Source organism: Anser cygnoides, chromosome 1, assembly GCF_040182565.1.
Source record: "Anser cygnoides isolate HZ-2024a breed goose chromosome 1, Taihu_goose_T2T_genome, whole genome shotgun sequence".
In the NCBI taxonomy this organism is placed as follows: Eukaryota; Metazoa; Chordata; class Aves; order Anseriformes; family Anatidae; genus Anser; species Anser cygnoides.
In genome coordinates this window covers 193,267,368-193,286,304 of record NC_089873.1, presented here as the reverse complement: position 1 = coordinate 193,286,304, position 18,937 = coordinate 193,267,368, and the positions used below count along the sequence as shown (strand labels likewise).

The 18,937-nt window shown below is 37.8% G+C and overlaps 1 protein-coding gene across 1 annotated transcript in view; it reads right to left on the bottom strand.

Moving 5' to 3' along the window:
* Positions 1-2,459: 2,459 nt before the first annotated feature.
* Positions 2,460-18,937, bottom strand: part of XPO4 (exportin 4) — an 81,708-nt gene continuing 65,230 nt past the window's right edge. The window contains exons 17-23 of the mRNA XM_066989773.1: positions 17,997-18,290; positions 16,878-17,058; positions 15,156-15,274; positions 14,085-14,215; positions 13,210-13,327; positions 11,858-11,950; positions 2,460-10,793 (exon numbers count right to left, since the gene is read on the bottom strand). Of these exons, the coding sequence (XP_066845874.1) occupies positions 10,596-10,793; positions 11,858-11,950; positions 13,210-13,327; positions 14,085-14,215; positions 15,156-15,274; positions 16,878-17,058; positions 17,997-18,290 (1,134 nt within the window). The 3' untranslated portion in view covers positions 2,460-10,595. The remainder of the gene's footprint in view (positions 10,794-11,857; positions 11,951-13,209; positions 13,328-14,084; positions 14,216-15,155; positions 15,275-16,877; positions 17,059-17,996; positions 18,291-18,937) is intronic.

The window sequence follows — 18,937 nt, the reverse complement described above, 5'->3', positions numbered from 1 at the left end:
ATAAGAGCGATTTTAGAAGTATATTCATTTGAATCAATTCATTGTAGCTTTCCATTTGGGCATACAAACTTACTTCTCTACGACCTTCCTTGTGCAGACATGATGTGCTTTCTGGCACTTCTGGTCATTTCTTATTGCCTGAAAACAAAATCTTCCTCACCCCTCTTTTTCTTTTCTTGTTCTCTACAAAGTCAGGTCTTGCCACAATAATTTGTTAAAAGCATTTTCATAACATTAGGTTTCTTGTTTCAGAGTTGCTCTGTGACTGTCCTATAAACACTTTTTCCTTTGGACCCCTGTACCTACTACCCCACTATCTTCCATTTAGAAACAGCACTTTTCATGTCAGTAGGAAACTGTGGGCTTGTTCACTTCTTTTTTTGAAGGACAACTTTTAAGCAGCCTGAACTTGTCATTCAGTGCATTACCCCTCTGCTTTGAACGGTCACCAAACAAGGTCTTCATTCCAGCATTAAAGATTGTCCTACACGGAGTGCACCCATATCCATCCGTATTACACTGCTGCAGTCATTTAAAACAACAAAAACTTTTCCATGCATTGCTGCACAGCGAGTTACCTGATATGTGTAACATTAGTGCATGCAGCAAGAAATCAGGCTCAGATCCTAGAAAGAAATGACACTTATTTAAATGTCATTCACCCACTCCATGCAAGTTTGTGAAGCATTTTATGTGAAAAAGAGTTACACACAGGGCTGATAAGTAGGACTGAAGAATGAAAGGACAGAGGAGGTTGGGCAGACATGTACGATCAGTCCAGATTTCCTGGAGCAACAGTCCCCCGTGCACCTAATGATCCTTCCGTGCAGAACAGTTACAGAGATCACGTAAGGGCACATGGAAGGAGCTCAGGGGGCAAGGAGGACAACGTCATTTAGGTTGCGATACCAGGTACTGTATGGCAACAAATACACACACAGCTCAACACTGCTCAAATCCCTTACAAGATGGTGCTAGCAGGAAAGCACAGGAGAAGCTGGACTGACCCTGTATGAAGGAAAGCAAGCTATGTCCTGCAACGCAGCTTCTTTGGGATGCGAGGGCAAACCAACCATAAACATGGGAACACCTGTAACATGAACCCTGCAAGAAATTTCTTATTACTAGGTTTTATTCTTTCTTAATTCCTTTTTGCAGGAAGGTGCTTCAAGTCAAGCTACCTGCACTGTGTCCTTTGTCACAGACCCATACGTCTTCTTGAAATACAGCAGCGCCAAGGGCATCTCTAAGACTTTAATCTGACGATGTGGACCACTTCTGCCTTACTAATACATTTGCTACTGCTCTATGTTGGAGCAGTTCAGAAATAGAGCATAAAACAGTTTTTAAAGATTCAGTCCCTCCCTGGAAAGTAATAGCAACTTGCTGCTCATAAGGCTTTCACATTTCCATATTTGGGTTTTTCTTATTTTATTGACAATCACATTTTTTTCTTTACTGATGAAAGTCTATGCTTTCAAGTCTTTCTGTAGCAGAAGCTATAGCCATGTGAAAGAATACTAGTTAAATCTCATTACCTCATATGAAAATAATTATTAAATTCCAATAGTAGTCTTTGCTGTTGCCACTATTTAAGTCTAAAAAAAATGATACTTCTTTTCCCCCAAACTTTGACATTTTTAGGAATGGCAAACCACATTTCATTTGGAAGCCAACCAAGCATGCAATACTTAACCATATGAGCGTTACTTCTAGTGAACGTCAATATAATCCTACTTCTGAAGATGGAAAATAGAAATATTCCCTTTACAGAACAACCTGTAACATCTCATCTTTGTAAGAAAAAACTTACTGCACTTTGTTTCAGTACTGAGTTGTTCTACTACAGATGCAGATAAAAGGTGACGTAGAGCCCGGTGGGGTAGTTCTGTGAGCCATGTGCGTTGCAGCTTCCCCAGCACATGGGGCGTGCAGGAATATGGGTTACTAGACAGCCTTTTAGAAGCTTTCAGTCCCTCTCTGAATTTAAGTACAGTAGGAAGTAGTTTTCACCCTCAATTTATGGACTCCCAACTTAACAGAAATGCAAACCTCAGAAATACTGCAGTGACACAGGAACATAATGACTTCTTTTGTCAGGCTTTGTGGATCACTTGCAAGTAGTTCATGGACCACAAAGAGGGCTACAGACCTCAGACAGAAACCACTTGGTAAAGTCTAACAATCCTGATATTCTAAAGGGATTTTAGAAGTCATTAAAAAACAAACAACCTCGAAACAGTGCTAGTGTCTATACCTTTGTACATTTTAACACCCATTGATTTTACTATGCCATACTGCCCCCGATTTATGCAGCTCTCTACCTCAAAAATAAATAAATAAATGCACAAGATACATACTAACAAAGAAACTCGATGGAATTTTGTGGCCAGAGCCTTCTGGTGTTTGCTTTCGCCTTTTCCCCCCAAAGATGTAATCACTCTGCCATCACAAGAAGCAGGAAGGAAAATATATAAAATATATTTAGCAAAACCAGTAAAATTAAAGTGGAACAGAAAATGCAGTCAAGTAGCAAACATTATGTACAGCAGCAGGTTTTACACAGTTTTTCCTACACATACCTCTGTACTTATTTCACACACACTTTTTAAGGAGAAGGAAGAAAACAGAAATAAGCTAGTGTTACGAGAGAAAACATTTTTTTTTCCTGAACAGCAAACGGGGTTTATCACTGTTTTTGCTTTTGAAACTCCAGTTCGGACTATATATATGTCTAAGAAAAATAAGAGGACACCATCTTCCCAGTCCCCAGATTAAAATTAAACTGTCCTCCTCCTACAGACCATTCTGGTATCTTAAATACAGTCACACTCATAGGATCTAGACATTATCTGGCCACCTTAAAGGATGTAGGTAACAAACATTTTAACCGAGATACAAAACAGGTATCTAATTTTTCCAGCTTTCCTGAGGCTGAGTGAAATGTTTAAATACATGTGCGCTTATCAAAATCCATGTTACAGTACATTTTTTTTTAACAGTAGTTTGTTAAGAAATCATGAAAGTGCATAACAGCCTAAAAGCAGGCAAAAAGTACTTAGGAACAGTCTTTCCTTAAAATGGCAGAAGAACGCATGCCTTCCCCAAAGCAGTGTTGGTCTGGTGAGAGGACGTCAGTGATCTTCCTAAGGACTCCAAAGTGTGGTGGTGGGCTTTTGGTTTTGGTTTTCTTTCTCTGAGTTACAGCAATCACTTGAGTGAACAAAAGACTGCTAGAAGTACTGGTGCAGCACTAGAATTAAAGCCAACGTCCTGACAACTTATTAAACCAAGTTATGAACGAAACTTTCATATCAATACTCGTTAAACGAGTCTAGTGATGACTTTCAGTCGGTAAACAGCACACACAGGGACGGATTGGAAGCGGCTCGAATACACCACAAACCCAAAGGGTAGCATCCACGGCAATAAGTTAAAGGAAATCAAACGTACTCCTTCACAGCAGTGAACAGTAGGCCAGACACCAACGGGAAGAAAAAAAGGAAGTATATCACACACCAAGCTGCTGCCTTCTTCAGAAGGCAACACAGGATCAGAAAAAAAACAAATTCGGTAACATCTGATAGATGTTAGGGTAAAAACAGTTGTTCCATGAGATTCAGAGAGGAGGAGAAAGAACAGCAGTTACACATCAGCCACAGTGGGTACCTTCAGTGCTTTTTGGAGATGACAATTTGCCTGGAATGATTCCCAACATAAGAAAGATTTTATTATTTAATTAGCAAACCTCACACTGATTGTGTCATGTTTTATACAACTCAAAAACAGCACTCTCTCTAAAACCAAAAAACCTGCTGATGAAATGGCAGCTTTTACTAATCCTCATCAGGATGAGGCCAGTTACCAAATCATAGGTTAATGCTTGTATTCTGAATGGGTTTTTCTTCTTTCTTCTTACAGATTAGCTTGATTTTTATCTTACACAGCAAGGACGCAAACTTTTTACTTTCTTCTCCTCCTGCCCTCCTCCAGTTCATGTTGGACCTCCTCCTTTGCTGATATGCCAAGCTCCGCTCGGAACACGGAGGTTTCCTAATTTTTTCTTATAATAAACGGCAATCAGTGAAGGAAAAACCCCAAATGCCAAAACCCCCAAACGCTAACTTCACCACATACAACTGAAGCAAATGGAAATTTCTTAAAGGCAAAATTAATGGGTTTTGCATACACTTACAGAAACAAGTGTGAATAAAGGTTTTGTACCCAAATCATTCAAGTTTATTCCAGACCTCGTATTTAAGGTAGAGTACTTCAATTTTCTACACGCAAGGCTCTTGGATACACTGCTGTTTTCAGGCTTGCCAAGCTGTTTTCAGGGTTTTGCTCAAAATTACCTTAGACATTTCCGTCCTTCACCAAAACATTCACTGAACGAAACCAGGCCAATATAAATACCTTGTTGCAAGAATTTTACTTTTGAAACCAGTAAAATTTTAGTGAGACACAGAGCCAAGGTGTATAGCAAGCTGTCACCACCACAGTTGTAGCGTAGTTTTACTTTCAGGATTTGTGTTTTGTTTTTGTTTCTAAAGTTGTGAATGAATGAAAGTAAGAGGGGAACAAAATAGCTGTAGTTCTTCCAAATGTAATTACGTTATAGCACATTAGGAACCGCTGCCTTTAACCAAACTTTCCCGAAATACATAAAGTGAGATACTGTTGGATGTAATTTACACGAGAACCAATTACAAGCTTGGAGAACATTTCTGTGCCAGTTAATCACAGACTGTTTAGATTAAATCTGCACACAAAATTCAAGACACAGAAATCAGTATTGTTTCTGGGGGTGCAAACACCCAATAACAGTGACCTGAAAAGTCACCATCAGATTTGGTTTTTATTTTTTTGAGGATGGAAATGAAAGTAATTTGATTATATATTCACAGTCATTTCTGGTAGCTCACTCTGGTGCTCCAGCATGAGATTCTCCTGTCACACCTGATCACGTTTTTTTTTTTGATGGACAAACTCATGCCTTAAATGCTGATATAAATCTAAAGTCACTCCATCAACTTTAACCAAATTACCGTTAATTCACATATCCAGAGAGCACAATTGTTAGCCTGAGTTTTCATAACATTCCTGGTTTTGTTCCCACCATAAGGAGGCGTAACAAATGCTATTTCAGGGATTCATCACAGGTGGGATTGTAGAAAAATATAAACAAGAATACACACAAATCACACATGGCCAAACCAAAATAAAAGTCTTTAGTGGAAAACAATTTTATCCTCCTCCTGCTTATGGATCTTTAAAAATACAGAAAGCGTTCATTTCAAAATTGAAAATTCAGTTGTGATAAGGCTTGATTACAGAGCCACTTCCCAAGTTTTATTGCAATAAACTGTGAAATATTTCTATGCAACTTCATATCTTCAACTGTACAGGTAAAACAATACTTGAAATTAACTAGCACTTCAATCCCTGCTTTTTTTTTTTTTTAATATATAAACTCAACATAGTACTGAATTATACATTTAAAATATTTACACATTTGACTGACAGCAGGTACTAGCATTTATTGCCTTAAAGCTGCATGTTCACTGCATGGAGGTTCCTCATTTTGCACAAAGGGAACAAGTAAAGGAGGATAATCTCATTTTTCCTAATTATAAAATCTAGGGTAGTTCAATGGGAGACTGAAGTGTGCTGAGGAATGCTATTAGAAAGTCTGTTTGCTTCTTAAAATCAATTTCAAGTATCAAGCTGTAATAGAAATAAATTGCATGGGTGGTATCTTTCATTTGAGGTTGGAAGGGTTTTCCCAATCTTTTATAAGAATGGCTTAGAAGGGCATGAAAGGCAGGACAGGGAAAGGGAAGAAATAGAAAAGCAGAACCTGCTCTAACTCACCGAGGAGAACAGAAGGCCAGGAATACCTTATTTCTCAGTTGCTAGGGCACCAATAAATCTCATATTGCTTTTGTTTTTCTTCTCCATTTTATTTTTTAAGACAGGTGAGAGCTTAAGGCTCTAGAGCAAATCACAGTTTGCTTCATGATTAGTGCTAGGAAGCATTAATCTCATTTGCCACAAGGAGGACATGATCTACTCCTACTAAAAACAAATTTAAAGGCTTTAGGGGACCGGCTCATTATGTTTTAATTGATGCCAATAGGCTTTAGTTGTATTGAGCAGAACTTGAGTGACTAGTAGAGGCATGGAAGAAATGAGAGGTGTTTGTTCATTGCAGAAAAGCCTAAAAGAAAAGAAAAAAAGGAAAAAAAAACCTACCACCACAAGTAGCACTTGTCACAAGTAGAGGCACCAAAGCCCGAATACCTAACAACTGTCCTCTTTCTATTTAGACCACAACTGAGGCACCACGGTGGGGAATCACGTCTTACTGAAGAAGAAACCACCATTTTAACTGGCTGTAACCGAAGCAGCTGCAACGTACAGCAAACATTTCTGTACTGCAGTAATTCCCATTCTTGTGGAATACTGGTCTGCTGCTGCCTCTACTGTTTTATAATTATCAATCTTCTGTTTGCATCACAGTAAATCTTACACCTCACAAAACTAACAGTAAAATATTTAATATTTACAGAGCATTTCAGATCCTCAATGCATTTTATAGGCATAAGCTAATCCTCACAACATCCCTGTGAGGTAGGTAAGTGTTATCGCTATTTTTACAAAGACACGGATTTAGCGACTTGCCAATGGCCACGGAGGACCCAGTGGAAAAACTGATACAAAATTAGAGGAGCCTGGCTCCTACTCCTGCGCTTATATTCATCAAGCTACTTCCATAAAGAACACCCCTTCTTACGTAATTATTCAACTGAAATTACTTGAAGTGTTTTATAAAAGAAATGCTGCAGTTGTGTCTCTGAATAGTTTTTACAGATCACAAATTAGAATTTACATCACCTCTTAAAGGATTACATTTTAAATGGACAACTGACTGTTCTGAGCAAGCTTATTTCCTAGAACTACATGGCTTAAATACAAAGGGATTTACCCAGGTAAACACTGGGGCTTTAGCAAGTGCTACGCACCAACCATGAGATGACTGCGATTCAAACCCCTCTCTTTCAACTTGCAGGATTTGGACATGCTGAGAAAACAAGTTTCTCGTTCCTGAGGAAAACAGTGAGCCCTTTATCACTGAACAGTGAAACACAAACTTCTGGGCAATAAGATGTGGCAGATTCATGTGGTAACTCAGTGAAGATAGTTAAGGCATAATGCATGTGAAAGTGGAAGTTTAATGCAGTCCACTTCTCCCTGCCCATGTGTATCTGTGCTTTCAAAGTCTTGAATTTCATGAACCAACCAAATGGTCACGCTAGCCAGCAACAAAACTTAAAGGCTGAACAACAGAAAATTATTACACCAGCATTAGAAAATAGCTATTATGACAGGGAAGGGGCTGGAGAAATGGGAAAGAAGCTACTTGCTTTCTCCTGTCAGAGTGAAAACACTGGAGCAATAATCTGCTTTAGCAAAAAGAATGTTATGGCTAGACAAATAATATTTGTTACAATTACGTCATGGAGCATTTATAATTCCGTTCGAATTGCTTTTTCTTTCCTTTCAAGAAACAGGTGCCTTTTTAAAACCATTATTCACTTTGCACGGTGAATGGAAAAATCAATGCAGTGATGCTATCAACGTTTCAGAACAGTTACTTGAATTCAGCTCTCAGGGTCTACTGAAAATGGTCTATGTGCCCTTCCTGTGGGCTTGAATGAGCCTTTGCATCTAGATTTACAGCAACTGAACGTGTAGAAGATCAACAAAGATTTGTTTTGGGGAGTTTTTGTTTGTTCTGGTTTTGGAAGGGATATATAAGCCAAAGATTAGGTAGAAGCAGCCACCTAGCCAGCAGGAGTATGAATTAGGAAAACTCAATCCCAGGAATCTTTTCAACAATTTCATGGATGCCACCAAGTAGAGACATCTTTGCATTTGCTGTGAAAGAAACATAAAATGGCAAGGAAAGATCTACGTTGAATGCATGAGAACGGAAGAAAGGAATTAAAACCAAGAAAGAATGTTGTTTAGCACAGCATTAAGCAGAAAAATTACACAACCCCCCTACTAGGACAGTTTCCCTTTAAAATAACATTGATTTTAAATAGAAGGGCAAAAGAAAGTTTCAAACAATCTTCAAATCTTATCTTTGAAAGTAACATTCACACTTTAACAAGTTTTGATAGACAAAATATGCTGTGCATCAGTGCTTGTTACAGTGCAATGGGACTGATTAGAAAAGTAATGGGTATGCCCATTGCTTTGTTCTGAATACCATCTCAATTTGTACTCCCATTTATCAGTTACAATCCTCAAGAGAATTTCAAAATTTTAAAGTTAATAAATATTTTTAAATATTGAGCCAGCTTTAGGATTAAAAAAGTGATAGTGGCAGAGCTAGCAATACAGGAAGTGATGACCGAACTTACAAGGTATTCAGTCAGATCCAAAGAAGTTGAAGGTATTTGCCATGATCTCTGTGAAGACTCTGGGCTGGATATTTGACAGCATCATGACAAACCAGCAGCTCTTACAGCCACTTCTGTTCCCAGGCTTTACTGCCCTTCATTTAAAAACAACGACAACAACAACAAAACAAACCACAAATCAAACAAAAAAGTTTCAGAACTGCTGCCCGATGTAATGTATGAACCCAGAGAAACTCCAGAAGCAGTTTTAGAAAAATAGCGAAGATCTAAACAAGTTAAAAGAGATCGACCTGCTGGGATCGTTATCATTTCTGCAAGTGCACAGGCAAGAGATTTTTTGAAGAAATGCACTAGAGCTTCAGGAAAAAAATTGAGTGCAGTACTCCTGTTCTAAAAAATGATGAGCATTATCTTAGAAATAAAATACTAGTTGGGAAGGTACATTACCTAACAAGTTTTATGGTCACTTTTTAATGTGTAAATCTGCTTGTTCACATAAATTAAGAGAGAAATATAATGAAGAAGTGGCTTTTTTAGCCTTGTGGATCCATGCTTCAGAGAGGTATGGGTTTAACTGAGAAATAAAAAAGTCTTAGATCACTTATAGCACAGTATTACAGATCTGTCTTTTTAAAATTCTGGCTATTGTGACTAATTCTGAGATGAACAGCTGCAGAATGGCACAGAGTTGCAAACATGATGCTATATAGAGCCACGTAAAGGTGTATACTGTACATTTTATATAAATTTTAAAAACACATGGGAAACATTCAACAGCATTATCTAACAGAGGTCTTCAACAAAAGGGCCAACTTCTGCCTCCATGTATTTCCACAAAAGATGTTTTAGTAGACATGCAACAGTTGCGTTTGCTTCAGTTCTCTCTGGTGCATGACGGGAGATGAAATAGGCCTTGCTTTTGTGTTCGTGTGCTACTCTCCCTTGTTGGTCCACTATACTCAGGGCACTGTTCTCTGCTGTTGTAATAGCTAAAGTGCTGATATAAAAAGAATGAGCAAGAGCAGAGCAGCTGGGATGGCTCTGTAGAAGTGGAACTAGATTCAGCAAAAAAAAATGAAAATCCCCTATAGCACTACACATCCCAATTACCTTTCTCGACTGGAGTCAAGTAAGCGTGGCCCTTGAGTGAAAGGGTTTGATGCCCCTGTTCTAGCATAATTGTTTTAGCTAATGCCCCAACTTTAAAATGATTGTAAGTCAGGAATATACACCTTTTGAGTTGTTATTGCTTAAGCAAACAGTTCAGTGTAGAAATACATTGCAGTTGCGTGCAACCTGGATATGAATCAAAACAGATACTGAAAGTAAAACTACACGTGAACCTTGCGTTAGACACTCAATTCCAAAATGACACGTGTCAACAGGAAGGGCTGCAACAGGCACACAGCAGCTTAATGCCAACATCCTAAACCAACGCTGACGAGTCAAATCTTGCCTTAAATTTTTTTTAAGTATATGAACTTTTTTTTTCTTTTAAATTAAGGCAATGAAATGGCTACAGTTCCTAAAGTTCATTTCTAGGGGAACAAAAATATACACCTTCTTTCTTCTGAACTTTAGGCAGCAGAACGTAATGTAAAAACCTGCATTACAAAAACACGCAATGTCAGGTTGATATAGAAAAACAAAACTAAACACGAGTTAAAATACCATTTGGTTATTTTTTTTCCCCATTGGAACACAAAACTCAAACTTTAGAGAGGAAAAAATAAAGCTTAAAATCAGTGAAACCATTTAGAGCTTTTTATGCATCTGCATAAAACTCTAACATGATTCTGGGTAGAAAAGAAATCTGCGCGTTTATCTGGCCACTCATTTTAAACCAGTGGGGGGAAAAGGCACTGAATTTATTTTTCATTGTGCCCATATCTGTTTGCACATATATGGAAAAAAATTCAATTCAAATTTTCTGTTCATTCTTTCCCACATACAAGGATGACAGATTGCAGCTAACACATAATAGCAGAAGCTGATTCAAAGTTGACCTCTCCTATTCCACTGTGTTGTGTTCTAACTTCCAGGCTCTCTAGAATCTGAGATGGCTGCAAAGAACCCAGAGACAGGTACAAGATTTAGTCAGCATTCAGCATTTCTCAGTGCATTTTGCAGAAAGGGTCTAAATTAGGCATAGAGTTTTGTTGTTTATTTTACACAGAGAAGTCCACCAACATTTGCCATAAATTCTTCTAAACTCTTTAAGAAGGCCATCTTCTGCTTACGGTCCAGTGTAGGAGGAGTGCTGCTTGCAGTAAGCTTGTTGAAGGCATCTGCTAATCGCTGGTAAATTACTGGATCCTGTTGAGTTGATAGCAATGTTTCAACTAGCTCTGAATATTCAGCCTGTTAAATAAACACAAGTCCTATTAACTTTAAAAAAAAAACACAAAAAAAACCACAATACATACAGCTTCTCTCATCAGGACAAAATCCAGAATTAAAAGCTCTGACAGGAAACTCTCAGCACCTCTCCACCTACCATCCAGTTTCACCAGCAAGCATACTAAAAGCAGCTATGGATTTGCAGCCTTTCACCTTCTCCAAAACAGATAAAAGTCTTTCAACTAGACCAGGTTTTAAGTCTAGAAGAAATATTCTGAGCTTGGCCACAGTCCTCTGAAGTGCAGAGTAAAAAAACCTTAAGCACTCCCTTCAAAGTCCTTTCTGTCTTTTAGCATATGCGCATTCACATAAATGGCACTTCTCTTCCTTCACACCTGCCCCACGTTCAGTGTGCCACACCAACCATTTCCTCCCACAGTTTTCCTTTTTTCTAGAGTCCCTTCCCTTCCTTAGGACATATGGCTTAGATTCCTTTCTAAGAGTCTCCCACTTATGCTTACTCGGACACCAACAGAAAATGAAGAAACATGTTAAGCAATTAAAAAGACAGTAAAAGATCGGTTGAGGGTTTTAAGAACAGCAAAATGATCGCTGTTCAGAGAGTAACTGGCTCCTGGCTCCACTGCTGCAGGGAACACGTAGCTACACACAGCTCTTAGAGGAGACTTAACAGAGACCGTGGAGGCTGCAGCAGCAGGGGATGAAAATCTGTCACTGTCCCTGGGGGTGTTCAAGGAAAGGTTGGACGTGGTGCTTAGGGACATGGTTTAGTGGGTGACATTGGTGGCAGGGGCATGGTTGGACCAGATGATCTTGGAGGTCTTTTCCAACCTTAATGATTCTATGATCATTTTGAAGGTTTTGAAGACACAGCTGGGAAAATCCCTGAGCAAACCAATCTGAATTCAGCATTGACCCCACTTTGAGCAAGAAGTTGGACTACAGATCTCCTGAGAGTCCCTCCAACCTGAATGATTCTACAATTTGGTAAATGCACAGTAATTGACCATTCTCCATCAAAAAGTGAGTAGTTTTCAGTGTTCTTAAGTGTTTAAATGTCATACCTGATGCAAGCACACTAATGTGTAGAATGCTTCACCTGCTGCAGTTGTCATTTCTGTATTGTGCTTCTGAAGTACCAGCATATCAAAGACCATCTGAAATCACAAACCAAAAGCTGTTTCAGAAGTGTAAACTTAACTTCCTGCTTTATAAACATCTGCTGTTGAACCTTGTATCTTCACTTCCAATAATAGTAATGAATGTGTATTCACAAACATCCAAGATTTTTGTTTCTTTCTTTCTTCTTTAAATCTAAGCATCGGTAATTGGAAACTAAATTATTTTAGAAGTTGAGCTTTGGCTTACTGGCACTAATTCATGCCTCAAAGCACTGAAACCTATTGTTGATTTATATGTGGTCTTCAAAGAGAAGCAACATCTCTTGTATTTTTCAACAAAAGCTGCAAATAACTCAGAGAAAGAATGAAAAAAAGCCTTTGCTCTTCCAGTAAAAACCAGGAATTTGTTCCTCAAGTTTTGGAACCTCGTACAGCTCACAGAAAGTCAAACAGGGAATAGAAAATAAGAATGATTTTAAAACTTTAAGTGAAAATTTGAGAAAGGGCGGAAAGCTATGTTAACCTAGAAGAAATAAAGAGACAAATAAAATTATTTAAGGTGTTTCTTATTCTCTTAGCTTCAGTGAGACGAGCTCTTAATGAGAAGTCCGAATGTCAGTTCGATAAGAAAATATGTCTTAAGCAAAACTGAAGTATTCACTGAAATCAGGAGATAAGTCTACAAGTTCCCCAATTACTTTTTTTCCTCATTTGCAATTAGCAAGAAGCCAGCTGCTACCAGATTAATCTGAAATGTAATGAGACAGAGGGGATGGTTCTTAAAGGAAACTGACAAGTATGATAGTGGATTAAAAGAAAAAAGCATAATTTATTGGATAAATTGAATAAATAGCAGCATTTTCCTTTCTTCATAGTATACTGAATTATGCTCGCTCTTCTGCCTCGTTTTAGTACTCTACCTAGCCTTTTACTTGGCGGTTTTTTATTTGACAGCTTTCACGGTAAATTTAAGTGGTGAAACTGTCAGAGTCATTCTAGAACTCAAGTACAGAGCATAAATAAGAGTAAATTGCATTCTGAGGTGCTCAGATCTTTTGCTGAATGGTGAAAAGTCATTTTCTCCTCTACACCTCTATCTTTCTTTGTAACACAGTCCAATGTCTCTGGTCCTCCATGTTCTTCTTCAACTGCCAGTTCTTTAGGTAACAGGCTGTTTCTTAATATTTGTGTGTGATGCTCATTAATCTAGTCAGATATTATCACTATTTGGTCTCTTGACACCACCTGTATGCAAAAAACAAAACAAAACACAACACAGAAAACAGCTGTCTTACCTTAAGAAAGTGCCTTGTTGCTAGAAAGAGAGCTGAATCTGTTTCTTGTGCTTTTGCACACTGTTCTGCTAACGGTGTTACAGCCTCCAGACAGAGCTGGCAAACCTCAGAACTCATTCTGATAACAGGCATTAAAGAATCAATGTCAGATTTCAATGAAATTGTGGCAAAACTTCCCAATGGCATCACTACAAAATACTTTAAATGCTTCTATGTTTCAAAATGTCTTTTTACTATAAAGCTGTTAATAAAATAATAAAAAAAGGGGAAAAAGAACTCTAACTTTGTTGCTTTCTTTTATTAGCTACATACCCTAAAGTAACATAACCCTCTCTGACATAACATTTTCAGAAAGAGGCCCTTATGGTCAAGCTCATCTGTTTCTGACACGTGCCACAGATTAGTGAAAATGGTACTCCCGTTGTAAGAGGGAGAGCCCATTGGCAACGTGACAGGAAATGCTCTGGAGCCAGCCCAATAGAACAGCAGCAGTGTTTTGTATTACCAGCTGAGAAACTAATTCAGGAATGGCTTTGGGATACCAGCTGAAGGCTTATGAAGTTACACACTCTGAAGTGAAGTAATGGAGGAGGCAGGAATGGGTGCCAGAAAAAACTTACACGCTAAACCACTTAAACACTGCATTCAAGCAACAAGTCAGGAGGAAATTCAGCTAGTACTGGAATCTCAATAGACACTACAGTGAAACTCTCAGTCGCCAGAGAGCAGAGAGGAAGAGTAGATTATGGATGTGTAACTATAGATACAGAGATAGATAGGAAAGGAAAAAATGCAAAGAAAAAGAACCAAGACTTAACATGTCTTTATAAAGGAAGCTAAGATTTTTAGACACTCTCAAACTCTGTAAAGGATACGATGACATCCCTAACTCCAGTGAGTACATCAGGCTCTTAAAGAGGTCCTCTGGAAGTTGTGGAATTTTCTCAGGGAATATCTCACAGATGAAAGTGATTAATTTGTAATATTGATTACAAAGGGATGGAAACTGTCAAAAGAAAAACAAGGGCATTTTAGAACGACATAGCTCTATCCTGATGTTATTTCCAGCTGTATAAAGAGACAGATCTGATGCTTTCCACTGAAGAAGAAAAGACAGTTCTAGGCAACAACCTCAATCATCAGTGTCTACAGCTATATTAGCAAAAAGTATGGTGCAATAAATGCAGACTGATAAAGCAGAAATGTTTAAGTTGATGACAGGTGTCCAGCATCTACTCCATACAAAGTCATGGAGTTTTTCTTCACACATGAGCAAGTCTAGTCCCGTGGAGTAAAACCCTCATTAGCGTCTGGAGAACAAGAGGGGTGCTCCTAGGGCACATCCTTTGACTTGATTTATCTAAAATGGAGGTAGCTCCCATGCTCAGTGGGTGCTACCAGGTGAGAACCAAAGCCTATTAAGAGGGGACAACTGAGCTACCCTTCAGAATTTTTCCCCTGATTCAAAATAAATATTAGCATAGTGTAACCCAATGAAATACTGCCATTTGGTTGCTTCAGATTTTACTGTCCTACTGACAACCTGCTGTCTATGAAATGAAAGCATTGCAAAAATAATTAGAGTTGCAATTTGCTCCCACATTATTTTTTGTTTTGACTAATATCACTGCTGATGCTTCCTGTCACATTTCTGACACTATCACAAAAATGATTCCACAGGCCACATTTCAGGGTTGGCTAATTGTTAACCTGCACAGACTTGCTTTTAGAGGGAAAAAATATTTGTTTAGGCCTTCCAAACATGTGTTTCCACAGGTTAAAATACTTATTTTCTAATGGTATCTATAACTAGAGAAGCTATTTACTTTTTTAAAAGCCTAGAAAATCTAACTTGTGGAGGTGAAGCGCAATTTAGAACCCATTTCTGGGAATTCATTACTATAAACCTTTCACATTCTAGCAGTTACATGTGAAAATATACTTACCTTCAGCAGATCCTGGGACATTAGAGGCAGAACTAGATTAACCCCATATAAGACAACATCTGCTGCCGATACAGATCTATTTGTGGCTTGCCCAGGCTCATGTCCTCTAAATACTTCATCTGTAGAAAAGAAAAAATATTTTGTAAAAAAGAAGAGGATCAAATATATTGAAGAAAGAGTCACATTTCTTTATTAAAGACATTTTTAATGATAGGACTATCACACTCTTCCCAAACGAAAACACGAGGCACTGTATTAAAATAGAAACTTAGTGAGTAGAGACTGCCACATCACTCTATATTTATATTCATTAGGACTAAGCATTTCATAATCACATGTACCAGATGGCATACTAACCAGAACACTTGAGATACTTTGAGAGCTCCCTTCCATTACAGAATGGAAGGAAACTCTCTTACACTTGTTTCTAGTGATATCTGCTTCATGCTTGCAGAAATAGACAGTGAGCAAAATATTCTAGCATTTCTCTACTTTCTGTACATTTCTATATAGTATACATTGTAATATATACTTATGTGAATTTTATAAACACAAAGAAATAAATGGAGGAAGTTACTGAAGAAAACTCTGTAATTTAGAACTTGCCAAGTTTCTCCAGTTCCTGTTAAGACCTGTACTTCCCAGTGACTACCAACGACCTTACTTTTATAATTCTGGCATTAAGTTAATAATAGCGACCAGAGAAGTTTCAATACATTTGATATCTGGGTATTATGTTTAGGTAGTATTCACAGTCCTTAGTTTCATGGCATTTTTTTTACAGTATTTTGATGCTTCTAACAACCAATGTCTGATCTCAAAAAGAATGTGTAAGATGGCACTGAGATGTCCACTTGATGGACAAAGTCTAATTTTGGTTCTGCATTTTTGTGTTGTACATACAGAACAGAAAAACGAGACAGATGCACTGAATTTCAGAGTACAAGGTTCCCTCTCCTTCAAAACCTTAGTGCCTTAGAACAGCAGTGAAAAAGATCAAAACCATGTAGGCAGATTCAGTTTGCTGCTGAGCAAGTCTTCTGTGCAAACAGTATAGGGCATGGTAAGAAATAAATCGTGCAAATGTGTTTTAACTTATTCAAAAGCAATGCAACACAGCTAAAAGCTAGAGGTGGCTGATAAAATTGCATTAGTCCTGAATATGAAGTGGCAAAGACACAGAAGAAAGCAACAGGCTGGGAAAAAAAATAAAAATAAAATAAAAAACTAACCCATTCCTACATACTACAACACATATTCTGTGAATGAAGAATACAGAAAACCCTCAAACTTGACACATTTTCACTTGACAATTTTCACGAGCTCAGCATTTTGCAAAGTTAGGATCTTGTACTACAAAGACAACCCATCTGCTCTTGCAGTAATTTGCTAATCTGACTTCTCTGTAGTTTCTGCTACTACGTGTTCAGACTTGTAGCATTCATTTTTTAAGTTGTTGTTGTCAATATGCCCTATTTATTTTACAAGAGCAGTAGTTATTTCTGAATACTGGAAGATGTACCGTACTGTGAAAAGTTCTTCCTTTGCTACTTGCACAATAAATAATTTTCATATCCTGAGCAAACCTGAACTCGAGTTTCCAATTTACCTGAATTGAACTCATGCCCTATGACGGCTGTTGTGTGTTGTGTTTTTTTTTTTTTTTTTTTTTAACTGTTTAGAATACAAATTATGGCTCAGCAATTACCAATTCCTCCATACCTGTATCACTGAAATCTATGAATTCTTTTGATAGAAGATTAGTGAGAAGCTCCATAATAAGGAGGAGATCCTGGTACTGATCTTCTTCTGCTGTAACATCTATCCGTTGCCGACCTAGATTATTCTTGGAATACACCTGGAGCAGAGTTAGGCAGGCCTCATACAAGTTCATGGCTTTGGCCTAGAAAACAGCATTAGATAACAAGAAAATTTTATATGTTAAAAGTGACACCCTTTGCTTTAAGATGGTGCTACATGGTTGATGATACCTGAAGGTTTTAATTTCAGTTATAATATGGATTTTCATAACAACCACACACAGAATCATCAAGGAAACAGCTATCTTAAATACTGAGAACACTTACAGCCATATATTTACACGCTACTGACAAACATTATAACATTACTTTTATCAGTTCCTCAATCTTAACAAAAAAGAGTGACTTGGGCCAGGCTGACACATCTCACCAGTCTCGCAAACCAGATTAAAATTATCAACAAGATCCCTAAGGGACTCACTTCTGCTATCAAAATTTGGAGCCATAATACTCTGTGCATACCCATATTGAAGTAGGCTTCTCCTAGATGCAAAAGCCATCGCTTCTGGATGCAAGAGCAAAATTAGCCAACAGTGCAAAAATGTAAGCAGCCTGCATCAACTCATTTTACCCGATAATTTCTTGGTAACCACTATGCACTGTTTAGAACCAAAGCAGCATCTCTACAGTATGCATTTGTCATATGAAACAGTACTGCAACTCTGCTACACAAGCGTTCAGAGAAGTTTGGTACGGTTAAGTAAGCATTCAACACGGTCTGTACTCTTGCCACCCCTGCACGTTAAGACTGGTGATGAATTACGGTCAAGTTTATTGCTAAGAGAACAGTCTAGATGTCCTGCTTTTAATCTTTGGGAGTGTATCTTTTTAAACAAAGGAATTCCTCTAGCAGATGTGACCATAGAGCATTTCTTTCTATATAGACAGAATAGTGACGTAAGCATACAGGGTTTCTTTCCGTATAGAATACAAAAATCACTCTGCTATTTTGTACAATGCATGCGCGCGCACACACACACACACACTCACTTCTCCTCCTTCCCCTCTTGGTTGTATTTACCTCTCCAAGATAGCAAATTTGTTTATGTGCAACTTCAACAAAGACTTCTATTATGAGATTAACAGTCTCTGGTGTGTTTTTGTATACTTCCATTAATCCAATGCAATTATTAAGGAAGTCCATTAGGAAATTAAAGAGAATTGCTACATTATCAATCTGGGTAGCCTCAGCAATGCCACAGAGTGCTTCCAACGTAGCAGTGATTTCCTGTTTCACTTCCTCCTCTTGGCAGATCTGCTGAAAGTTTTCTTGGTTTATCACATTCAGGAATCGCTGCTGAAGTGGCTGAAGAACCTTAGTTTTTTTTTAGAAAAGTCACATTAAAATAAGTATATTATTACAGGAATGAAATCTGAGGTTTAAGTAATTCAGCAAGCAGATGAGTTGTTTTTAGCACAGCAGTACAACAATCAATCAATTCTAGTTTGCAATGGCTCAATTATGTTATTTTTCTGTCACATTAACATAAACTGAAGTGCTAGTGATTAGTGATTCTCATTATCCACCATCACCTGCAGGTTGCTTGCAAAATGAGCACCTCCATAAATATTTAATATTATTTTGTAGTGTTTAAACAAATAACAAGGACTTTCTCTGAGTCACATTATTTGATTCTTTTCCAGATTCAGTATTAGCAACAAAAGGTCAGCAATGAAAGCATTAATTAAAAATCATGTTCACAATTATCTTTCTCTTATTACAATTCTTGGTAGTACAATTTCTCTTATAATCAGCATATGTGACTACGTTTGTAAACTAACCCAATTTGAACCAATTTAGACATTTCCATAGAACAGTTAAATGTTTTTCCCCAATTACTTCCAGTGCCTTATCACCTTACCTTCAATCACTAACTTCATAACTTTCCTAATGAAAATAAGCTTCTCTCAGAAGGACAGTGCTTTTCAAACTTCAAAGCTAATGTGGTGCAGCTGAAGTGT